General features: G+C 43.9%; 2 protein-coding genes and 1 long non-coding RNA gene across 3 annotated transcripts in view; all 3 read left to right on the plus strand.

Moving 5' to 3' along the window:
• The first annotated feature begins 2,813 nt into the window (after window positions 1–2,813).
• On the plus strand, window positions 2,814–8,201 carry rpl29 (ribosomal protein L29). Its single transcript, XM_077204362.1, has 4 exons — window positions 2,814–2,891; window positions 3,165–3,214; window positions 5,049–5,113; window positions 8,039–8,201. The coding sequence occupies exons 2-4, from the start codon at window positions 3,178–3,180 to the stop codon at window positions 8,135–8,137; spliced, it is 201 nt and encodes a 66-aa protein (XP_077060477.1). The 5' UTR covers window positions 2,814–2,891; window positions 3,165–3,177; the 3' UTR covers window positions 8,138–8,201.
• A 3,416-nt stretch (window positions 8,202–11,617) lies between these two features.
• Window positions 11,618–11,916, plus strand: LOC143712161 (uncharacterized). Its single transcript, XR_013195017.1, has 3 exons — window positions 11,618–11,691; window positions 11,773–11,823; window positions 11,895–11,916. It is a non-coding gene; the product is annotated as an uncharacterized LOC143712161 (long non-coding RNA).
• Window positions 11,917–14,758: 2,842 nt separating this feature from the next.
• nckap1l (NCK associated protein 1 like) overlaps window positions 14,759–18,722 on the plus strand; it is an 85,791-nt gene continuing 81,827 nt past the window's right edge. The window contains exon 1 of the mRNA XM_077204353.1: window positions 14,759–14,918. Coding sequence (XP_077060468.1) covers window positions 14,829–14,918 — 90 coding nt within the window. The 5' untranslated portion in view covers window positions 14,759–14,828. The remainder of the gene's footprint in view (window positions 14,919–18,722) is intronic.

Raw genomic sequence — 18,722 nt, forward strand, 5'->3', positions numbered from 1 at the left:
ATTGCTTAAATCATCTTTCTTTCCCATTCTGACATTCAGTTTGGAGTTCAGGAGATTGTCTTGACCAGGACCACACCCCTAAATGCATTGAAGCAACTGCCATGTGATTGGTGGATTAGATAATTGCATTAATGAGTAATTGAACAGGTGTTCCTAATAATCCTTTAGGTGAGTGTATATTTCTAATGTATAGTGGTGAACATTTGGGAACTGTATCAATAACGCTGCATACTTTAGCTGAGCTCTAAAGTGAATGACTGATGTAACATTAAAGTTTTTAAAAAAAATCTTGCTCCGTCCTTTATCTCTAATTATAGAAGTAAGAGCGACATGCAATCTGCATTAATAGACACAGTTTTATTTTAACAATATAAAACACAAAACTACGTATTTTGAACACGTCAAAATATATACATCAATAGTTATTCATTACATTTTACATTTATCTGACACTTTTATCCAAAGCGACTTACAATTGCTATATATATTTCAGAGGTCGCACGCCTCTGGAGCAACTAGGGGTTAAGTGTCTTGCTCAGGGACACATTGGTGTCTCACAGTGGACTCGAACCCGGGTCTCTCACACCAAAGGCATGCGTCTTATCCACTGCGCCACCGCCACCCCCACCCCCACCCCCATCCCCATCCCCATCCCCATCCCCATCCCCATCCCCATACTTACACCCCCATACTTCATACTTACAGGTTGTGATACTGAGGAGCAAGTGGGTCCAAATAAACTGAGTACTGATTGAGGGCGGGTCAAATCGCTTGTTTGGGGGCGGACACTATGCAAATATCTTTTCTAGTGTCGTAGAACTGTCACATAGTGGGATTCGAAATACAAACACGAGTCGTAAAGGCAGTTCAGAGTCTATTCTTTCTTTTGGGAGACAAAACATTTATGTATCCTGCACTTTTACAGCAATACTTTAACGTTTACATTCACCAACAGCTTTATTACACACTTGCATGCAAGGGAATATTCAAAAAACCATAATAGAGGCACTTTAAACTCCGCCCTGCAGCTCACGCTCATTTGCATGAGAGCCACGCCCACATCTCAACATCCAATCCTAACAACTGATGCACAGAGCCAAGCCCCGCCCTACATTTACTGTTACACTCATATGTGTCTCACAGTACAGTAGAAAATATCTGCGTATCGACCCCCACAACTGAACAAATCAAAACGAACTTTATTCTAGATCTGCTGTAAAGCCTGAACAATCGCTGTTACTGTAATCTCCTATTATCACTGTAAAGCTGCTTTGAAACAGTTTTGTTAAAAGAGATATTTAAATGAAGGTGACTTGAATAAACGATGATCATCCACATCATGTGATGTTTCTGTGGTCATAATTACATTATCACTGTTTATGGATTTATGATGTTTACGTTGAAGTTGCGCTAGTCTTTTCTCCTCTATTGTGTCGTATATCGAGAGAAACGCTTCAGGAACAAGAACACAAGTGGGCGGGGCTTGATTGTGTATGTGGGGAATTGATTGGATGGTTGTGGTTTGCTATTGGCTGATCTCCTGTGAGTGACAGGTTATAGCCCCGCCCACATCATCAGAGAAGAGAAGAGATGCTGCAAGAGGAACTTGTTCTGATGCAAGATTATTAACACAATATTCTGTATCTGGCATCGTGACAGGCACCTTCAGTCCTCTCGGCCCACAGGAACGATATGAAAGCGCTTTGATCAGCTCGTTCCTGCAATAAACCAGTTTTATAGAGAGAGGCTGTTCGGTGTCTATATTCAGTCCATCGAGTCTGCGTGTCAGACAGCAAGGCAAGGCTATTAATAACAGCCAGTCTGAATGTTTGGGCTTCACTGGAGAATGCCTGAGATTTGAGAGCAGAAACACAGCAATATCTCCATAAGAGCTCAATAATATACATCTGAAATATACATCAGTCTACAGATCACTGCAGACTGAGTGTTATAGGTTACTTTGGGAAATATAGATACAAAACATGCATTTATGTAAATATGTACATTTGTTGGCAGTGGCCTTCACTACATCACATAGTAAGTCTACTTCTCTTCATGTGACACATTATAAATATGAAGCATTTACTGAATGGGAGCTGCTTCTCTCACCCCACGTGATCTCTGTTTCATTAGCGGACATGACGTGTGTTTACACTGACATCTACCGGACACTTCGCTCTACTACATTATGTGTAGGACGGTAGACAGTAAAAGAAGTGTAGGACTGAAGGACTCTGTTGTATTATGTTATGACAATGACAATAATTGTTGTTGATGTTTTTTTTGTGTGTGTTTTTTGTGTGTGTTGTTGTTGTTGTTTTCTTTTACGAGCGTTTAATAAAAAAAATGACGTGTTGTTCAATTACATACAATTTACCATGGTAATCATAGTTTCAAAATAACACATTATTGTTATATTTTCATTTTATGTGGGTGTGTGAGTTTTATTATTATTATTATTATTATTATTATTATTATTGGACAATGGTAGGTGAAGTAATGGTAGGTCAATGTTTCATTTTGGAGTTAACAGCTATATTCCCATTTTCGGCACATAAAGGAAAAATGATTTTCGTAAATAATAATTATGACATAAAAAAGTAGAAATTACGAGTTAAAATCGAAATTATAAGTAATTATAATAATTTCGACTTTTTAACATTTTAAGTAGTATTTTCGACTTCTTTGTCATACTTAACGTTTACAAAAGCATGATTGTTTTTTTTATGTGTTGGAAATGGGATTCCATAGTTTTCAGAATTAAACGAGAACTAAAATTGTGTTTGTTTACATGTGTTTTCGGAATTTCACATCCGGTGACGGGGACTCTTATCTCCCACAATGCCTCATTGTCTCTCTCTCTTCCGGTTGTCGTGCGCTTCGTGTAGCAGGTATTGAGTTTGTCTCCGTATCAAAATGAAATCTGAATGAATCCTCAGAAATGCAAACTCCTATTGGAGCATCAGTCCAGTGTCGTGTACAGTGACACTGATTAAGCTGCACTAGTGCAGAATTGAGCGCGAGCGGGCCGCTATTGTGGAGTTTATAGTTAGTTAGCCGTTAGCATAGCGCTCGACGCGCGCGCCCTGAGGTGTTGTTTGTGAAGTTCACTATAACGCTGATCTGTGTTATTCTTCTCTAAACTGCTGTTCTTCTGTTCGCAGACACTGATCAGAAATGGCAAAGTCGAAGAATCACACCACACACAACCAGTGTAAGTGAGAGAGTGATGCTCTGGATGTGTGAGTGAGTGTGCGATGCTCTGGATGTGTGTGTGAGTGAGTGTGCGATGCTCTGGATGTGTGTGTGAGTGAGTGTGCGATGCTCTGGATGTGTGTGTGAGTGAGTGTGCGATGCTCTGGATGTGTGTGTGTGTGAGTGAGTGTGCGATGCTCTGGATGTGTGTGTGAGTGAGTGTGCGATGCTCTGGATGTGTGTGTGAGTGAGTGTGCGATGCTCTGGATGTGTGTGTGAGTGAGTGCGATGCTCTGGATGTTTGAGTGATTGTGTGTGTGTGTGTGTGTGAGTGATGTAGAGGATTTTTGAATGTGTGTGATGCTGTGGCTTTTTAAATGTGTGTGTGAGAGATGCTGTGTATGTTTGAGTGTGTATAGTGCTGTGGATGTTTTAATGACTGTGTGTGTGTGTGTGTGTGTGTGAGATGCTGTTGATGTTTTAATGACTGTGTGTGTGTGTGTGCGTGTGAGATGCTGTGGATGTTTTAATGACTGTGTTTGTGTGTGTGTGTGCGTGTGAGATGCTGTAGATGTTTTAATGACTGTGTTTGTGTGTGTGTGTGTGAGATGCTGTGGATGTTTTAATGACTGTGTTTGTGTGTGTGTGTGTGAGATGCTGTTGATGTTTTAATGACTGTGTTTGTGTGTGTTTGTGCGTGTGAGATGCTGTAGATGTTTTAATGACTGTGTTTGTGTGTGTGTGTGTGAGATGCTGTTGATGTTTTAATGACTGTGTTTGTGTGTGTTTGTGCGTGTGAGATGCTGTAGATGTTTTAATGACTGTGTTTGTGTGTGTGTGTGTGTGTGAGATGCTGTGGATGTTTTAATGACTGTGTTTGTGTGTGTGTGTGTGTGTGTGAGATGCTGTAGATGTTTTAATGACTGTGTTTGTGTGTGTGTGTGTGTGTGAGATGCTGTGGATGTTTTAATGACTGTGTGTGTGTGAGATGCTGTTGATGTTTTAATGACTGTGTTTGTGTGTGTGTGTGTGAGATGCTGTTGATGTTTTAATGACTGTGTTTGTGTGTGTTTGTGCGTGTGAGATGCTGTAGATGTTTTAATGACTGTGTTTGTGTGTGTGTGTGTGTGTGAGATGCTGTGGATGTTTTAATGACTGTGTTTGTGTGTGTGTGTGCGTGTGAGATGCTGTAGATGTTTTAATGACTGTGTTTGTGTGTGTGTGTGTGTGTGAGATGCTGTGGATGTTTTAATGACTGTGTGTGTGTGAGATGCTGTTGATGTTTTAATGACTGTGTGTGTGTGCGTGTGAGATGCTGTGGATGTTTTAATGACTGTGTTTGTGTGTGTGTGTGTGTGTGAGATGCTGTAGATGTTTTAATGACTGTGTTTGTGTGTGTTTGTGTGAGATGCTGTTGATGTTTGAGAGTGTGTGAGATGCTGTGGATGTTTTAATGACTGTGTGTGTGTGTGTGTGTGTGTGTGAGATGCTGTGGATGTTTTAATGAGTGTGTGTGTGTGTGTGAGATGCTGTTGATGTTTTAATGACTGTGTTTGTGTGTGTGTGAGATGCTGTGGATGTTTTAATGACTGTGTTTGTGTGTGAGATGCTGTGGATGTTTTCATGACTATGTTTGTGTGTGTGTGAGATGCTGTTGATGTTTTAATGACTGTGTTTGTGTGTGTGTGAGATGCTGTTGATGTTTTAATGACTGTGTTTGTGTGTGTAATGCTGTGGATGTTTTAATGACTGAGTGATGGTGTGTGTGTGTGTGAGATGCTGTTGATGTTTGAGAGTGTGAGATGCTGTTGATGTTTTAATAACTCTCTCTCTCTGTGTGTGTGTGTGCGCAGCTCGTAAGTGGCACAGGAACGGCATCAAGAAGCCTCGGTCTCAGCGCTACGAGTCTCTGAAAGGGGTAAGTGATGATGTCATCAGCTGTTGCGCTGCACTGCTGTCCTTCAGTGTTCACTGGACGTCACGCTCTCTCCTGATCCTGATGTTCAGAACGGGCAACTCTTTTATTTATTACAATAATATCAGTTGCATATATCTGTTTAAGATGTGTTGCTGTAGCTCTAACAGTAGATCGCGATGGGTTAGGGTTAAAATGGCCGCTCTAACCCGATCGGCCATTTTCTAAAAAAAAATACAAATTGATATACTTTTTAACCACAATTGTTCTTCTTGTGCTGGTCTGCGGCGTGCCATGCATTACGCCACACATCGCCACGGCGCGCGCCTCGCACATCGCCGCGGAGCGCGCCACACATGGCAACACGGCGCGCCACACATCGCCGCGGAGCGCGCCACACATCGCAACACGGCGCGCCACACATCGCCGCGGAGCGCTCGCCACGGAGCGCCACACATCGCAACACGGCGCGCCACACATCGCAACACGGCGCGCCACACATCGCCGCGGAGCGCTCGCCACGGAGCGCCACACATCGCCGCGGAGCGCCACACATCGCAACACGGCGCGCCACACATCGCCACGGAGCGCGCGCCACACATCGCCACGGAGCGCAACACGGCGCGCCACACATCGCCACGGTGCGCCACACATCGCCACAGAGCGTCACACATCGCCACGGAGCGCCACACATCGCCACGGAGCGCCACACATCGCCACGGAGCGCCACACATCGCCACGGAGCGCCACACATCGCCACGGAGCGCCACACATCGCCACGGAGCGCCACACATCGCCACGGAGCGCCACACATCGCAACACGGCGCGCCACACATCGCCACGGAGCGCCACACATCGCAACACGGCGCGCCACACATCGCCACGGAGCGCGCGCCACACATCGCCACGGAGCGCCACACATCGCAACATGGCGCGCCACACATCGCCACGGAGCGCCACACATCGCAACATGGCGCGCCACACATCGCCACGGAGCGCCACACATCGCCACACATCGCCACGGAGCGCCACACATCGCCACGGAGCGCCACACATCGCCACGGAGCGCCACACATCGCCACGGAGCGCCACACATCGCCACGGAGCGCCACACATCGCCACGGAGCGCCACACATCGCCACGGAGCGCCACACATCGCCACGGAGCGCCACACATCGCCACGGAGCGCCACACATCGCCACGGAGCGCCACACATCGCCACGGAGCGCCACACATCGCCACGGAGCGCCACACATCGCCACGGAGCGCCACACATCGCCACGGAGCGCCACACGGTGCGCCACACATCGCCACGGAGCGCCACACATCGCCACGGAGCGCCACACATCGCAACACGGCGCGCCACACATCGCCACGGAGCGCGCGCCACACATCGCCACGGAGCGCAACACGGCGCGCCACACATCGCCACGGAGCGCCACACATCGCCACGGAGCGCCACACGGAGCGCCACACATCGCCACGGAGCGCCACACATCGCCACGGAGCGCCACACATCGCCACGGAGCGCCACACATCGCCACGGAGCGCCACACATCGCCACGGAGCGCCACACATCGCCACGGAGCGCCACACGGAGCGTCACACATCGCCACGGAGCGCCACACATCGCCACGGAGCGCCACACGGTGCGTCACACATCGCCACAGAGCGTCACACATCGCCACGGAGCGCCACACAGTGCGCCACACATCGCCACAGAGCGCCACACATCGCCACGGAGCGCCACACGGTGCGCCACACATCGCCACGGAGCGTCACACGGCGCGCCACACATCGCCATGGAGCGTCACACGGCGCGCCACACATCGCAACACGGCGCGCCACACATCGCCACGGCGCGTCACACGGCGCGCCACACATCGCAACACGGCGCGCCACACATCGCAACACGGCGCGCCACACATCGCAACACGGCGCGCCACACATCGCAACACGGCGCACCACACATCGCAACACGGCGCGCCACACATCGCAACACGGCGCGCCACACATCGCCACGGCGCGCCACACATCGCCACGGAGTTTCACACGGCACGCCACACATCGCAACACGGCGCGCCACGGAGCGTCACACGGCGCGCCACACATCGCAACACGGAGCGTCACACGGCGCGCCACACATCGCCGCGGGGAGCGCCACACAACGCCACACGGCTAAATCTAAGTCTAAATCACAATTTCGAGTGACCTGTTATCAGAGGTGACTGTGTAATGCATTTCAATTTTCATTCACTTTCATTGTTAAACAATGCATTAAGGCAGAAACCGAAAACTTTAGCATTTGGTGCTTTTTTACAGACTCAAATTATGAGTGTTAAAAAAAAGTTTTTTAAATTCTTTTTAGGTAATGTTATATTGTTAAAACTGGTTTCATAAAATCGTTCAGGAACCGGTATCGAAAATTGTTACGATACCCAGACCTAATCTTTGTGGATTTGCTTGTTCACGTGAGAATTCGCATCACGTCTGTGTCCTGCACACGAGACAGGAGAGGAAGCTGGTAAATGTCAGTTCTTTATGTGCGTAGGGGTGTGCAATGTGTTTTGTCTATGACATAATTGTTTAATCATTGTTTATCGTCTTCGTCTTAATTTGAATGTTAGTATTTGACATAAATCGTGATGTTATACCTCTAAATAAGTTTAGGAAAAAAGTCCATATATTGGTGAAAATGCCCCTGGAAATCAATGTAAGGTTGCAAATATTGCACCTTAATTAAAATGTTAATTTCTGTCACTGTTGTGAACTGACCACTGCATAGAATATGACAAATAAGAATATCTTCGTGAGTCAGCTGTCAACAACAGGCCTAAACCAGCTGTGGCACAAAAACACAATCAGTGAAATATCATCTAATTACTTCACCTGTTGTTCAGGAGCTTTAATGCATGTTTTCTGTCACAGGTGGATCAGAAGTTTCTGAGGAACATGCGCTTTGCCAAGAAACACAACAAGAAGGGGGCGAAGACTATCGCAAGGAAGGCGGCGGCGGCGGCGAAATAGTCGAGGAGTACCGATGATCTCATGAAGACTTTATACCACACACAATAAAGCCATGCTTTGAGAACACAGCGTCTCTGTCTCTGTATGAACACACACTCGTCTAACACAGCGTCTCTGTGAATAAACACACACTCGTCTCTGTATCAACACACACGTGAATAAACACACACTCGTCTCTGTATCAACACACACGTGAATAAACACACACTCGTCTCTGTATCAACACACACGTCTCTCCTGTATCTGGATCTTTCATGCTGATAGTCTGTTCTCATGGAGCCTCATATAAGATTCAAGATAACGAGGCACATGAATTAAAATAAAAAAGATGTACATGGATAAATCATTTATAATAAACTGGAATATTCTTTCAGAACATACTGAGAGACTGATTACGTTGGTCGAAAGCAGCGATTGTCAAATTTGCCATCACTCTTATTTGACAGAAACCTGGCTAAAACCAGACAATTACCTTACTTTAAATGAGTGCACCGCCACGATTACTGTTATAAACATGAACCTCGTAGGGAGGGGGGTTGTTGTTGTCTTTTGCCAACGCAGGTACATTTCTACTCAAGGTTTAACAGTCGATATGACTGGTTTATAGGCCTACTTAATTTAATGCAGCCACTAATTATTTTACAGTGTACGAAGATCATTTAAAGCTCATTTCCCAGTGAAGGAGTTGCTGCTACTGGTCCTGCTGTGTGTCTGAGGAAGAGCTGAACACAGGGATGATGACCTCCAAAATGGGTCGTTCACATTTAACCCAGCGCATGAACGCGCAATTATCTCCGATAACTCAATCCAGCGATACTAATCATAACCAGCAGGAGTCAGTGTTTGAAGAAGCTAATTAGCCGGATCATGAGCACACACACACCCCTTCTACACTCTCCACTGTGGACCTGATGGGGTTTTAGTTCTTGCCACTGTCGCCTTTGGCTGCTTAGTTGGGGACACTTAATATTCAGAAATGTTATTGGTCTCCTCACTAGCGTAGGCAGAAAAGCGTCTCTGAGTGTGCATGAGTAAAACTGGGTGTGCCACATTTATAGTCAGATTAATGTGCAAAAAAACCTTGACCCCACGTATCACTAACTTTACAGAATAGACTGGGCTGATGTGTGAAACTATACTCAGGCTCAGCACATAAAACATAATACTATATAAAATATAACTCAGGGCTCAACATTAAGGCATTTCATCCAACAAGTAAATCGGCCATTCACTTGTCCAAGTAAAGAAATTGCTTGTCCAGAAAAAAATGGGATATTTTTTGTGTTGTCGCCAGACTAAATAACCTACAATTTATTCTGAAGCAATATTCTCATCAGTGTGCTCATCTGCATATTTATGATATTTGAACCTTTATAAATAGCATTTTGCATAATCTGGTTAAATATATCCTTCATCTTTCATTTTAAATTCTTAAATTTGATCAATAAATTAAATTGAAATAATAAGAAACTATATGGCCGTTACCAATCAAATTAATCAATTTACACTGAAATATTACAACTGCATTAAATAATGTTATGAGACTGTTTTCAATGTTTTTTGAATATACAAATATGATAAATTGTAAAGAATGATGGCCTACTTTTAAACACGAAACTAAACCACCAGTAGAGGCGGCAGGTGACCGTCTTAACGAGTGAGTTATTGAGTCATATATTCAAATGATTCGTTCAAACGGCTGAATCGTTCAGGAATGAGGCAGTTGTTTAATGGGTCATTGAATCTTTGACTCAACCGATTCATCCAAAGCGCTGAATCATTCAGTAATGCGGTTTTGTTTTCCGTTGAGATGCGCTGTGGTTCTGCTGTGATCTTTGTTTTGAACTGTTTTCGCTGCTCAAATAGAACAAAAACAGTCAATATTGTGTCTAAAATGTAAGTGACTTGATATTAATTACTTGTTTATTGAACTGTCATATGAAATCAGTGTCAGTGACGGTAAGCTTCAGCACTCGTGGTCGTGTGATGTTGCTTAACTGTATCATATGTTATAAATGTAAAAACTCCACATGAATCTTTTATCCGCTGTATTTTCAAAGTTTCTTTGTGTGAACTGCGCTCATTGTTTCCATTTCTCCTCATGAGGCGCGAGCCGGATTGTTTGGCAGTCCGAATGTCGGCAGATATATTTTTTTAACGATAATAATTCAAAATTAAAAATACATTTTAAATGTACAAATATTGTAAGTACAACAATACAACAATAGTCCATTTCTCCTGCATTGACACTGAACTGAGCTGGACGATGACATCACTTTTTCCTTCAGAACGGCTATAAATCAACTAAATTAATAACTTTTTTTACACATTAAAAATTGACCATCACTGACCTTATACTTAAGCTGGACTATGACGCTATTTTCTTCTAGATCTGCTGTACAGCATAAACTACATTTGTTGCATTATTTTCCTGTTATCACTATAAAGCTGCTTTGAAACAATTTGTATTGTAAAAAGCGCTATATAAATAAAGGTGACTTGACTTGATGGTTGTGGTTTGCTATTGGCTGATCTCATGTGAGTGACAGGTTGTCCCGCCCTCGTCATCAGAGAAGAGGGAGGGAAAGTTATTCTGATTCAAGATTACCAGGGGGCTGTTCCATAAAAGCCGCTTAGAAAAGCGGGGATTAAAGTCCAAAAACTGACTTAAATGAGCCGAGCTAAACATCCGCGCTTAAATTGGTTCCATAACAGTAAGTTGAGGATCATGTGATCTTACTAATTTGAGTCAGGTTTAAATAGTCTAGATAATTGCGCGTGCACGCCATTGTTTAAAAGTCCTGAAAAGTCGAGCATGGGTCAATCGATTTACTGTGGGCTACCATGGCAACAAAAGGAAAAGATAGAGCAGTGATGATCACAGCAAAGGTACAGCGTTTGCTATTGGAAACATATGAAGAATTTAAAGATGTCATCACCAAAAAAGGCAATACAGCGGCAATAAATAAAGCAAGAGAGAAAGGTTGGCAGGAAATTGCTGATCGTCTCAATGCGTAAGTAGCGGTGTAAACTATTTAAAATACTTTATCAACATTGAATGTGTGTCACAATACATTGCAAAGTTTATGTGTGAATAACAGTAACGTTATTTGCTTTCACGCAGCAGCAACTGAAGTGAGGAAAAAGAACCTGGCAGCAGGTGAAAATAAAATATACAAATATAGTTCAGAATGGTAAGTAAATCTAATGGTATGTACATATGTAATCAATGCCAGCTTGAAGTTACAACTATTCAGGGTTTTTTAATTAATTTTTTTAATTGCAGCGGCCAAAAAGAAGACTGAGGTTGCCGGCACTGGGGGAGGGCCACCTGTAATGGTGCATTTTGGTACAAAAATATATATATTTTTTCTATCAAGATTCTGTATGCTTTATGGATCCACCAGACATCATGTTGCCTGTGAGTATGAGACCTTGTAAATCAGTCATGTAAGCTAATGAGTTTAACTGAGTTTAATCAGTGGTCACAGGGAGAAGGCCCATCAGTTGAGGAGGATGAGGAGACTGTGTCTGTATGTTCAACGAGGCCTGAGGTACTCACAGGGTCCATGCTATACTGTATTGAATATTAAAAAGAGTACTTGTGTGATAACATGATCATAATGTGTTTTCAGGATGCTGACACTGTTCTAGAGCCCTCTCAGTCTGGGACCACATGTGACAAAGTGAGTATTAAGAAATGAAAACAATGTGACAAGAGTATTCAATGAAATAACTTAAATCTATGTTTCTACAGAACCCAGAAAACATAAAAGGAGTGTGTATTATGCTGGAGTCATCATGTAGTGATTTAGAGTGAAGACACTACAGAGTGTATAAACGCTTCCTCGTTTGAAGCGATTGATATCGACATCCAGTATAAAAACTGAAGAGGAGGAAGTTGGAGCTGGAAATTCAACAGCTACAGAAAAATGCAAGTAGAACTACCATTTTAAAAAAGGAAGAAAAAAAAACACATTACCTTTTTGATCACTTCCCACAACATTTATTTGTGTGTTTTCACCCCTAACAGGCAGATTCACTCTGAATAAAGACAAATCACATTAAATACTTTGACTTCTGTGTGTTTGTTCAACTAAGGAGAAAGTTGAGACGCCAGTGGAAAATTTTAAAGGCTACACATGGTTTAGACCATATTAAGCAAAATAATGATTATTTGCATATGTGTCTCGTATAAGTCTGGCTGTTTCGTTTTCTTCCAATACTGCTTCATTTCCCCAGTCTTCCTCTTGAACCATCATTGGTTTCCTCTCTCTCCTCAGACAAGCAATGTTATGGAGCACTACACAAGCAACTACAATGTCACATGCCCTAGGTGGAGTCACTCCGAGGTGCTTCAGGCACTGAAACCTTGACTTTATCAGCCCAGATGCCATCTCTACACGAGCTCTTGTGTGTGCATGGGCAATGTTGTAGCGGCGCTGTGCCTCTGTCTGGGGCTCCTGATAGCGAGTCAAGAGGTTAGGCTGGCATGGGTATCCCTCGTCTCCCAGCAAAACTCCTGAGAATTCTCCTGCATAGACAGAATTAATATATATAGATATATAATGTGTTTTTATTTTCTTTTCTTTTTTTTAAGACTTTTTGCGATTAAGTGATTACTAGCATACCTCTTACTAGTTGCTGGTAGAGAGATGAGGCTCTAGATTCTGGAGTCATGCACAGAGCCTGGCCATTTGTGATGATGCAATCTGCATCACTAATCATCTAAAATAAATTAAACCTGTAGGTCACTACATTTTAATTGCAATGAACTACACACTGGTGCTCAGCTTAGTACAGAACACTCAGTGCTAGAGCATAGCCTTCGATATCATCTCAGTGGGACCGTACCTGTACAGTGATGCTGTGTACTGATTTCCTATTCACAAAGTCTGCTTCATGTGGACCAGGCGGACACTTAATAAGCACATGGGTGCAGTCCAATGCACCGATAACATTTGGGAAACCTAGGAAAATTATTTGTTTGTTTTAAATATGTCCCATGTAATATCAACAGTCAAGAAATATTTCCATTTGAACTTACCAGCTATTCCATAAAGGCATGTTTAATGGTACGAATAGCTTTGTGGCCAGGGAATGTGATCAACACATTGAATAGTCTTTTTAAAGAAAGGTACACAGTTCGTACGGAGCGGCAAACTGATGCTTTGCTGATATTCTCTGCATCTCCAACTGTGTACAAAAATGTTCCACTGGCAAAAAAGCGAAGTGCAATGCACACCGTCTGTGGGACTGTGAGCGCTCTGTTGCGGCGTGTATTATTTGCAATGTGTGGGCTTAGTAATCTACAAATATATGCAATCCCATCTCTTGAGACCCTGGATGCTTCTCAATATCCCTCCTCGTCTCCTCGCTCCTCTGTTCTCCATCCTATGACCCGGAAACCAAACAAGCACAGCCATCTTGAAGGACATCTCAATTCTCTAATTGCACCGTGAGGAGTCGAGGATCGAGGAGTGAGGAGCTTCCAGAGGAGTCATGAGCGAGGATACAGCGGTGTATCCTATGCGGAAGAGTTTTATCAATTAAACGTGACACACGTATACATTCTCCTCCCCTTCACATCGGTCACAATAATTTGAATTTATACGTAACCCTTGCTGTTCATATAAACTACACATCTCACATATTTCAACAGGGTATCTTGCTTTATTATTATTCATTATGCATTTCTTAAATAAACAAACTTCAACAACATAAGGGCAGATCCTTTGAGCGCTGCTGATGACGCTGTGAAGTGACGCTCGAGTGATCAAGTATTCCAATGTATAAAAAAAGCTTTCATTCGATTCCTCCGTCCTCATTTTCTTTCCTTGCGTCCTTCCCTCACAGCCTACAGGGGGAGGAGCTGAGGCGCGAGGAAAGGAAGCGAGGAAAGGAAACGAGGATGCACAAATAAGAAATGAGAAGCACCCCCTGTATCGCTCATACAGGTAGCTGTCATTAAAAGCCAATGGGTCTGACCGGTCTCTGAAAGTTCTCTCTCTTTGAAATGCCCTCCGCAAGACTATAGCTCCCTCATCCACCACCTCATCTATGAAAGGACACGCCATGCTTACGTTTGGAAACCATTAACCAAACTCACCAATTTAACTCACAAGTTTTGAACATTTCTTAGTGTATTTATACCTTATAATTTCTTACATTTATTAGTAAAGTACATTTCCGTCTTTATTTATTTATTTAAAAAATGTTTTTATTAATAGTGGTTAAGTAAAATAAAATGACATCGAAATACCAGCAGGTGAGTATAACTGGTATGCTCGTTAAGCCTGAACTCAGACTTAGCCTGACAGTTGGCCTGCCCCGGACCAGGTTAATTTGCCAGCATAAGTTGCCGGGGTAACTGAGTTTGAACTTTTTTAAGTTTGATTTATGAAAGCGAATCTACCAAAAATAAGCCTGACTAACCGAAATAAGCCTGGCTTATACTCTAATCTTGGTTTATGGAACAGCCCCCAGGAACATGAATTAAACACAATAATGATGTGCACAATACATCATTTACAATAAGCTGTAAGAATGTGATTTCATGGTGTCTTGCTTGGTGAGCAGCGGAAGCTCTAGCTCTGCAAGCTCCGCCCTCTCTAATGTTGATTTCACTTCTCCTTGATCTCTGAACACCAGTGTTCGTTTCACTGAGGATCATCTCATCTGGACTGGGATCATGGCCTACCAATTCAAACTGGCTGAGAAACTTATTATTCTCAATGAACGGGGTCAAGGAATTCTAGTCAGGATGAACCATATTAAAAAGGTGAGAGGAAAATAGCAATATTCACAAACCTGTGAGAAAGATGGACACAGACAGGGCTGAATTTTGTTTGTGTGAACTTGCAGTGATTTTATGTGATTGGTTCACATCAGATTGAACTGAATGAGATCCTTTGCTTGTTGAATTGTTTGTAGAACCAAACGATGCTCAAATCTCACACTGTTTTTTAATCGTCCAGTTTTGGGTCTGTTTTTATCATTCAGATGGGATTTAAAAGTACTTTGTATTAATTTTATTCAAAGGGCTTTTAAAAGTATATTTATTGTATGTTGACATGTTTTCAAAAGAAAGTATGTTCTGTGTCAGTTTTGTAGAGAAAGAGGAAGTGCACACAGGAAGTAAAGAGGACTTGTCAGGCCTCTCTGTAAACCACATCTCTCTCACACACACTGCATTTCCTCTCTGTCGCAGAAAGCAGTTACACATGTCAATGCCAAGCTTTAGTGCAAATAAATAAATGAATAAATCCTCTGAACAACTCCTCTCAGTGCCTTTTTCACCTCAGTGAGTCAGGCTGTAAAGGTCAAAGGTTATCCAGACCTCTAGGTGAGGTGAAAAATAATATTTATCTCTGCTTGACATCCACAGTGAAATGTGCACCTCAGTATTTCCAGAATGTCTGACAGAAAGGCTTGAAACAGACTTGAAATATTTGAGTTATTCAATTCAATTCAAATTTATTTGTATAGCGCTTTTCACAATACATATTGTTTCAAAGCAGCTTTACAGAAAGTACATTTCAAAAATGTACATAGAAAAATACAGTTAGTTAATCATGTATTAATTTAGGGCATAACATATCGCCGGCGTCGAGTCGTCTCATCGCAGGTGTTGGGTCATCTGAAGTCTCCGTGAGAGGCTGGAGCTGACGAATGCTATTTAACAGCAGAAAAACAAATGGGAAATAATTAGCATAGCTGATGTTCATAATATTAATGCATTCGATCTGATTCAGCAGTAGTATTAAAGGTTAAGCATTAAGTGAATGCTTGGTTAAAGAGATGCGTCTTTAATCTAGTTTTAAACTGGGACAGCGAGTCTGAGTCTCGAACAATATCAGGAAGGCTATTCCAGAGTTTAGGAGCTAAATGTGAGAACGCCCTCCCTCCTTTAGTGGACTTAGATATCCTAGGAATGACCAGAAGCCTTGAATTTAGTGATCTTAAAGAGCGCGATGGATTGTATGGCGATAGAAGGTCTGTTAAATACACAGGAGCTAAACCATTTAGGGCTTTATAGGTCAGTAGGAATACTTTGTAATTGATACGGAACTTAATAGGTAACCAGTGTAGAGATGATAAAATAGGTGTTATATGATCATATTTTCTTGACCTAGTAAGAACTCTTGCAGCTGCATTTTGCACTAACTGTAGCTTGTTTATTGAGGATGCAGGACAACCAGCTAATAAAGCATTACAGTAATCTAGTCTCGAGGTCATGAATGCATGAACTAACTTTTCTGCATCAGAAACAGATAGCATGTTACGTAGCTTAGCAATGTTCCTAAGGTGGAAAAAGGCTGTTCTTGTAATATATGAAATATGATTTTCGAAAGTCAAGTTGTGGTCTAGTATAACACCCAGGTCTTTTACTGTAGTGGATAAAGTAACAGGACATCCTTCTATATTAAAGTTGTATTGTAAGGGATTTTGTGGGTAGTTTTTTGGACCAATAAGTAATACCTCCATTTCATCTGAATTTAATAGCAGGAAATTACACGTCATCCAGCATTTTATATCTTTGAGACACTCTGTCAATTTAGATAAGTTAGTGTTTTCATCTGGTCGTGATGAAATATATACAGTAATTGAGTGTCATCAGCATAACAGTGGAAATTAATTCCATGTTGTCTTATAATATTACCAAGTGGCATTGAGAATAGCAGAGGGCCTAACACTGATCCTTGCAGCACTCCATAGTCTACTGACGTTATCTTTGATTTTTTTTTCTTCGATTTATATTAAATCTATCCAATTGTTTGTTGTTCATGACTACAATTAGTATGCCATTCACGGATTTAACTGCCCCAAAAGTGTAAACATTGAGCCTCCCAGACAGAAATCAAAACATTGAGAGCATCCACTCAGATCCTTCAATATCTTAGCTCTACCTGTAACGAGAGTTTGGGGCGTGGCTACTGTAGCAGGTGGAGAGTTTGGGGTGTGGCTACTGTAGCAGGCTGAGAGTTTGAGGCGCGACTACTGTAGCAGGTGGAGAGTTTGGGGTGTGGCTTCTGTAGCGGATGGAGAGTTTGGGGCGTGGCTACTGTAGCGGATGAAGAGTTTGGGGTGTGGCTACTGTAGCGGATGAAGAGTTTGGGGAGTGGCTACTGTAGCAGGTGGAGAGTTTGGGGCATGGCTTCTGTAGCGGATGGAGAGTTTGGGGCGTGGCTACTGTAGCGGATGAAGAGTTTGGGGTGTGGCTACTGTAGCAGGTGGAGAGTTTGGGGCGTGGCTTCTGTAGCGGATGGAGAGTTTGGGGCGTGGCTACTGTAGCGGATGGAGAGTTTGGGGCGTGGCTTCTGTAGTAGGTGGAGAGTTTGGGGCATAGCTACTGTAGCGGATGGAGAATTTGGGGCGTGGCTACTGTAGTATGTGGACAGTTTGGGGCGTAGCTACTGTAGCGGATGGAGAGTTTGGGGCGTGGCTACTGTAGCAGGTGGAGAGTTTTGGGGCGTGGCTGCTGTAGCGGATGGAGAGTTTGGGGCGTGGCTACTGTAGTAGGTGGAGAGTTTGGGGCGTGGCTACTGTAGCAGGCTGAGAGTTTGGGGCGTGGCTACTGTAGCAGGTGGAGAGTTTGGGGCGTGACTTCTGTAGCGGATGGAGAGCTTGAGGCGTGGCTACTGTAGCGGATGGAGAGTTTGGGGCGTGGCTACTGTAGCAGGTGAAGAGTTTGGGGTGTGGCTACTGTAGCAGGTGGAGAGTTTGGGGCGTGGCTGCTGTAGCAGGCTGAGAGTTTGGGGCGTGGCTACTGTAGCGGATGGAGAGTTTGGGGCGTGGCCACTGTAGCAGGTGGAGAGTTTGGGGCGTGGCTTCTGTAGCGGATGGAGAGTTTGGGGTGTGGCTACTGTAGCGGATGGAGAGTTTGGGGTGTGGCTACTGTAGCAGGTGGAGAGTTTGGAGCGTGGCTTCTGTAGCGGATGGAGAGTTTGGGGCGTGGCTACTGTAGCGGATGAAGAGTTTGGGGTGTGGCTACTGTAGCAGGTGGAGAGTTTGGGGCGTGGCTTCTGTAGCGGATGGAGAGTTTGGGGCGTGGCTACTGTAGCGAATGGAGAGTTTGGGGCGTGGCTTCTGTAGTAGGTGGAGAGTTTGGGGCATAGCTACTGTAGCAGATGGAGAATTTGGGGCGTGGCTACTGTAGTAGGTGGAGAGTTTGGGGCGTAGCTACTGTAGCGGATGGAGAGTTTGGGGCGTGGCTACTGTAGCAGGTGGAGAGTTTGGGGCGTGGCTGCTGTAGCGGATGGAGAGTTTGGGGCGTGGCTACTGTAGTAGGTGGAGAGTTTGGGGCATGGCTACTGTAGCAGGCTGAGAGTTTGGGGCGTGGCTACTGTAGCAGGTGGAGAGTTTGGGGCGTGGCTACTGTAGCAGGTGGAGAGTTTGGGGCGTGGCTTCTGTAGCGGATGGAGAGTTTGGGTTGTGGCTACTGTAGCGGATGGAGAGTTTGGGGTGTGGCTTCTGTAGCAGGTGGAGAGTTTGGGCCGTGGCTACTGTAGCGGATGGAGAGTTTGGGGTGTGGCTACTGTAGCAGGTGGAGAGTTTGGGGCGTGGCTGCTGTAGCAGGCTGAGA

Source organism: Siphateles boraxobius, unplaced genomic scaffold (genome assembly GCF_051911475.1).
Source record: "Siphateles boraxobius isolate OS27281-9 unplaced genomic scaffold, OSU_SipBor_1 5, whole genome shotgun sequence".
Classification (NCBI taxonomy): Eukaryota; Metazoa; Chordata; class Actinopteri; order Cypriniformes; family Leuciscidae; genus Siphateles; species Siphateles boraxobius.

What these genes read in the sequence shown, in the direction of transcription:
- rpl29 (XM_077204362.1), top strand. Translation starts at nt 3,178, where the DNA reads ATGGCAAAGTCGAAGAATCACACCACACACAACCAGT. An exon ending in TCACACCACACACAACCAGT is followed by an intron (nt 3,215 to 5,048) that starts GTAAGTGAGAGA and finishes GTGTGTGCGCAG; the next exon opens with CTCGTAAGTGGCACAGGAAC. An exon ending in GCTACGAGTCTCTGAAAGGG is followed by an intron (nt 5,114 to 8,038) that starts GTAAGTGATGAT and finishes TTTCTGTCACAG; the next exon opens with GTGGATCAGAAGTTTCTGAG.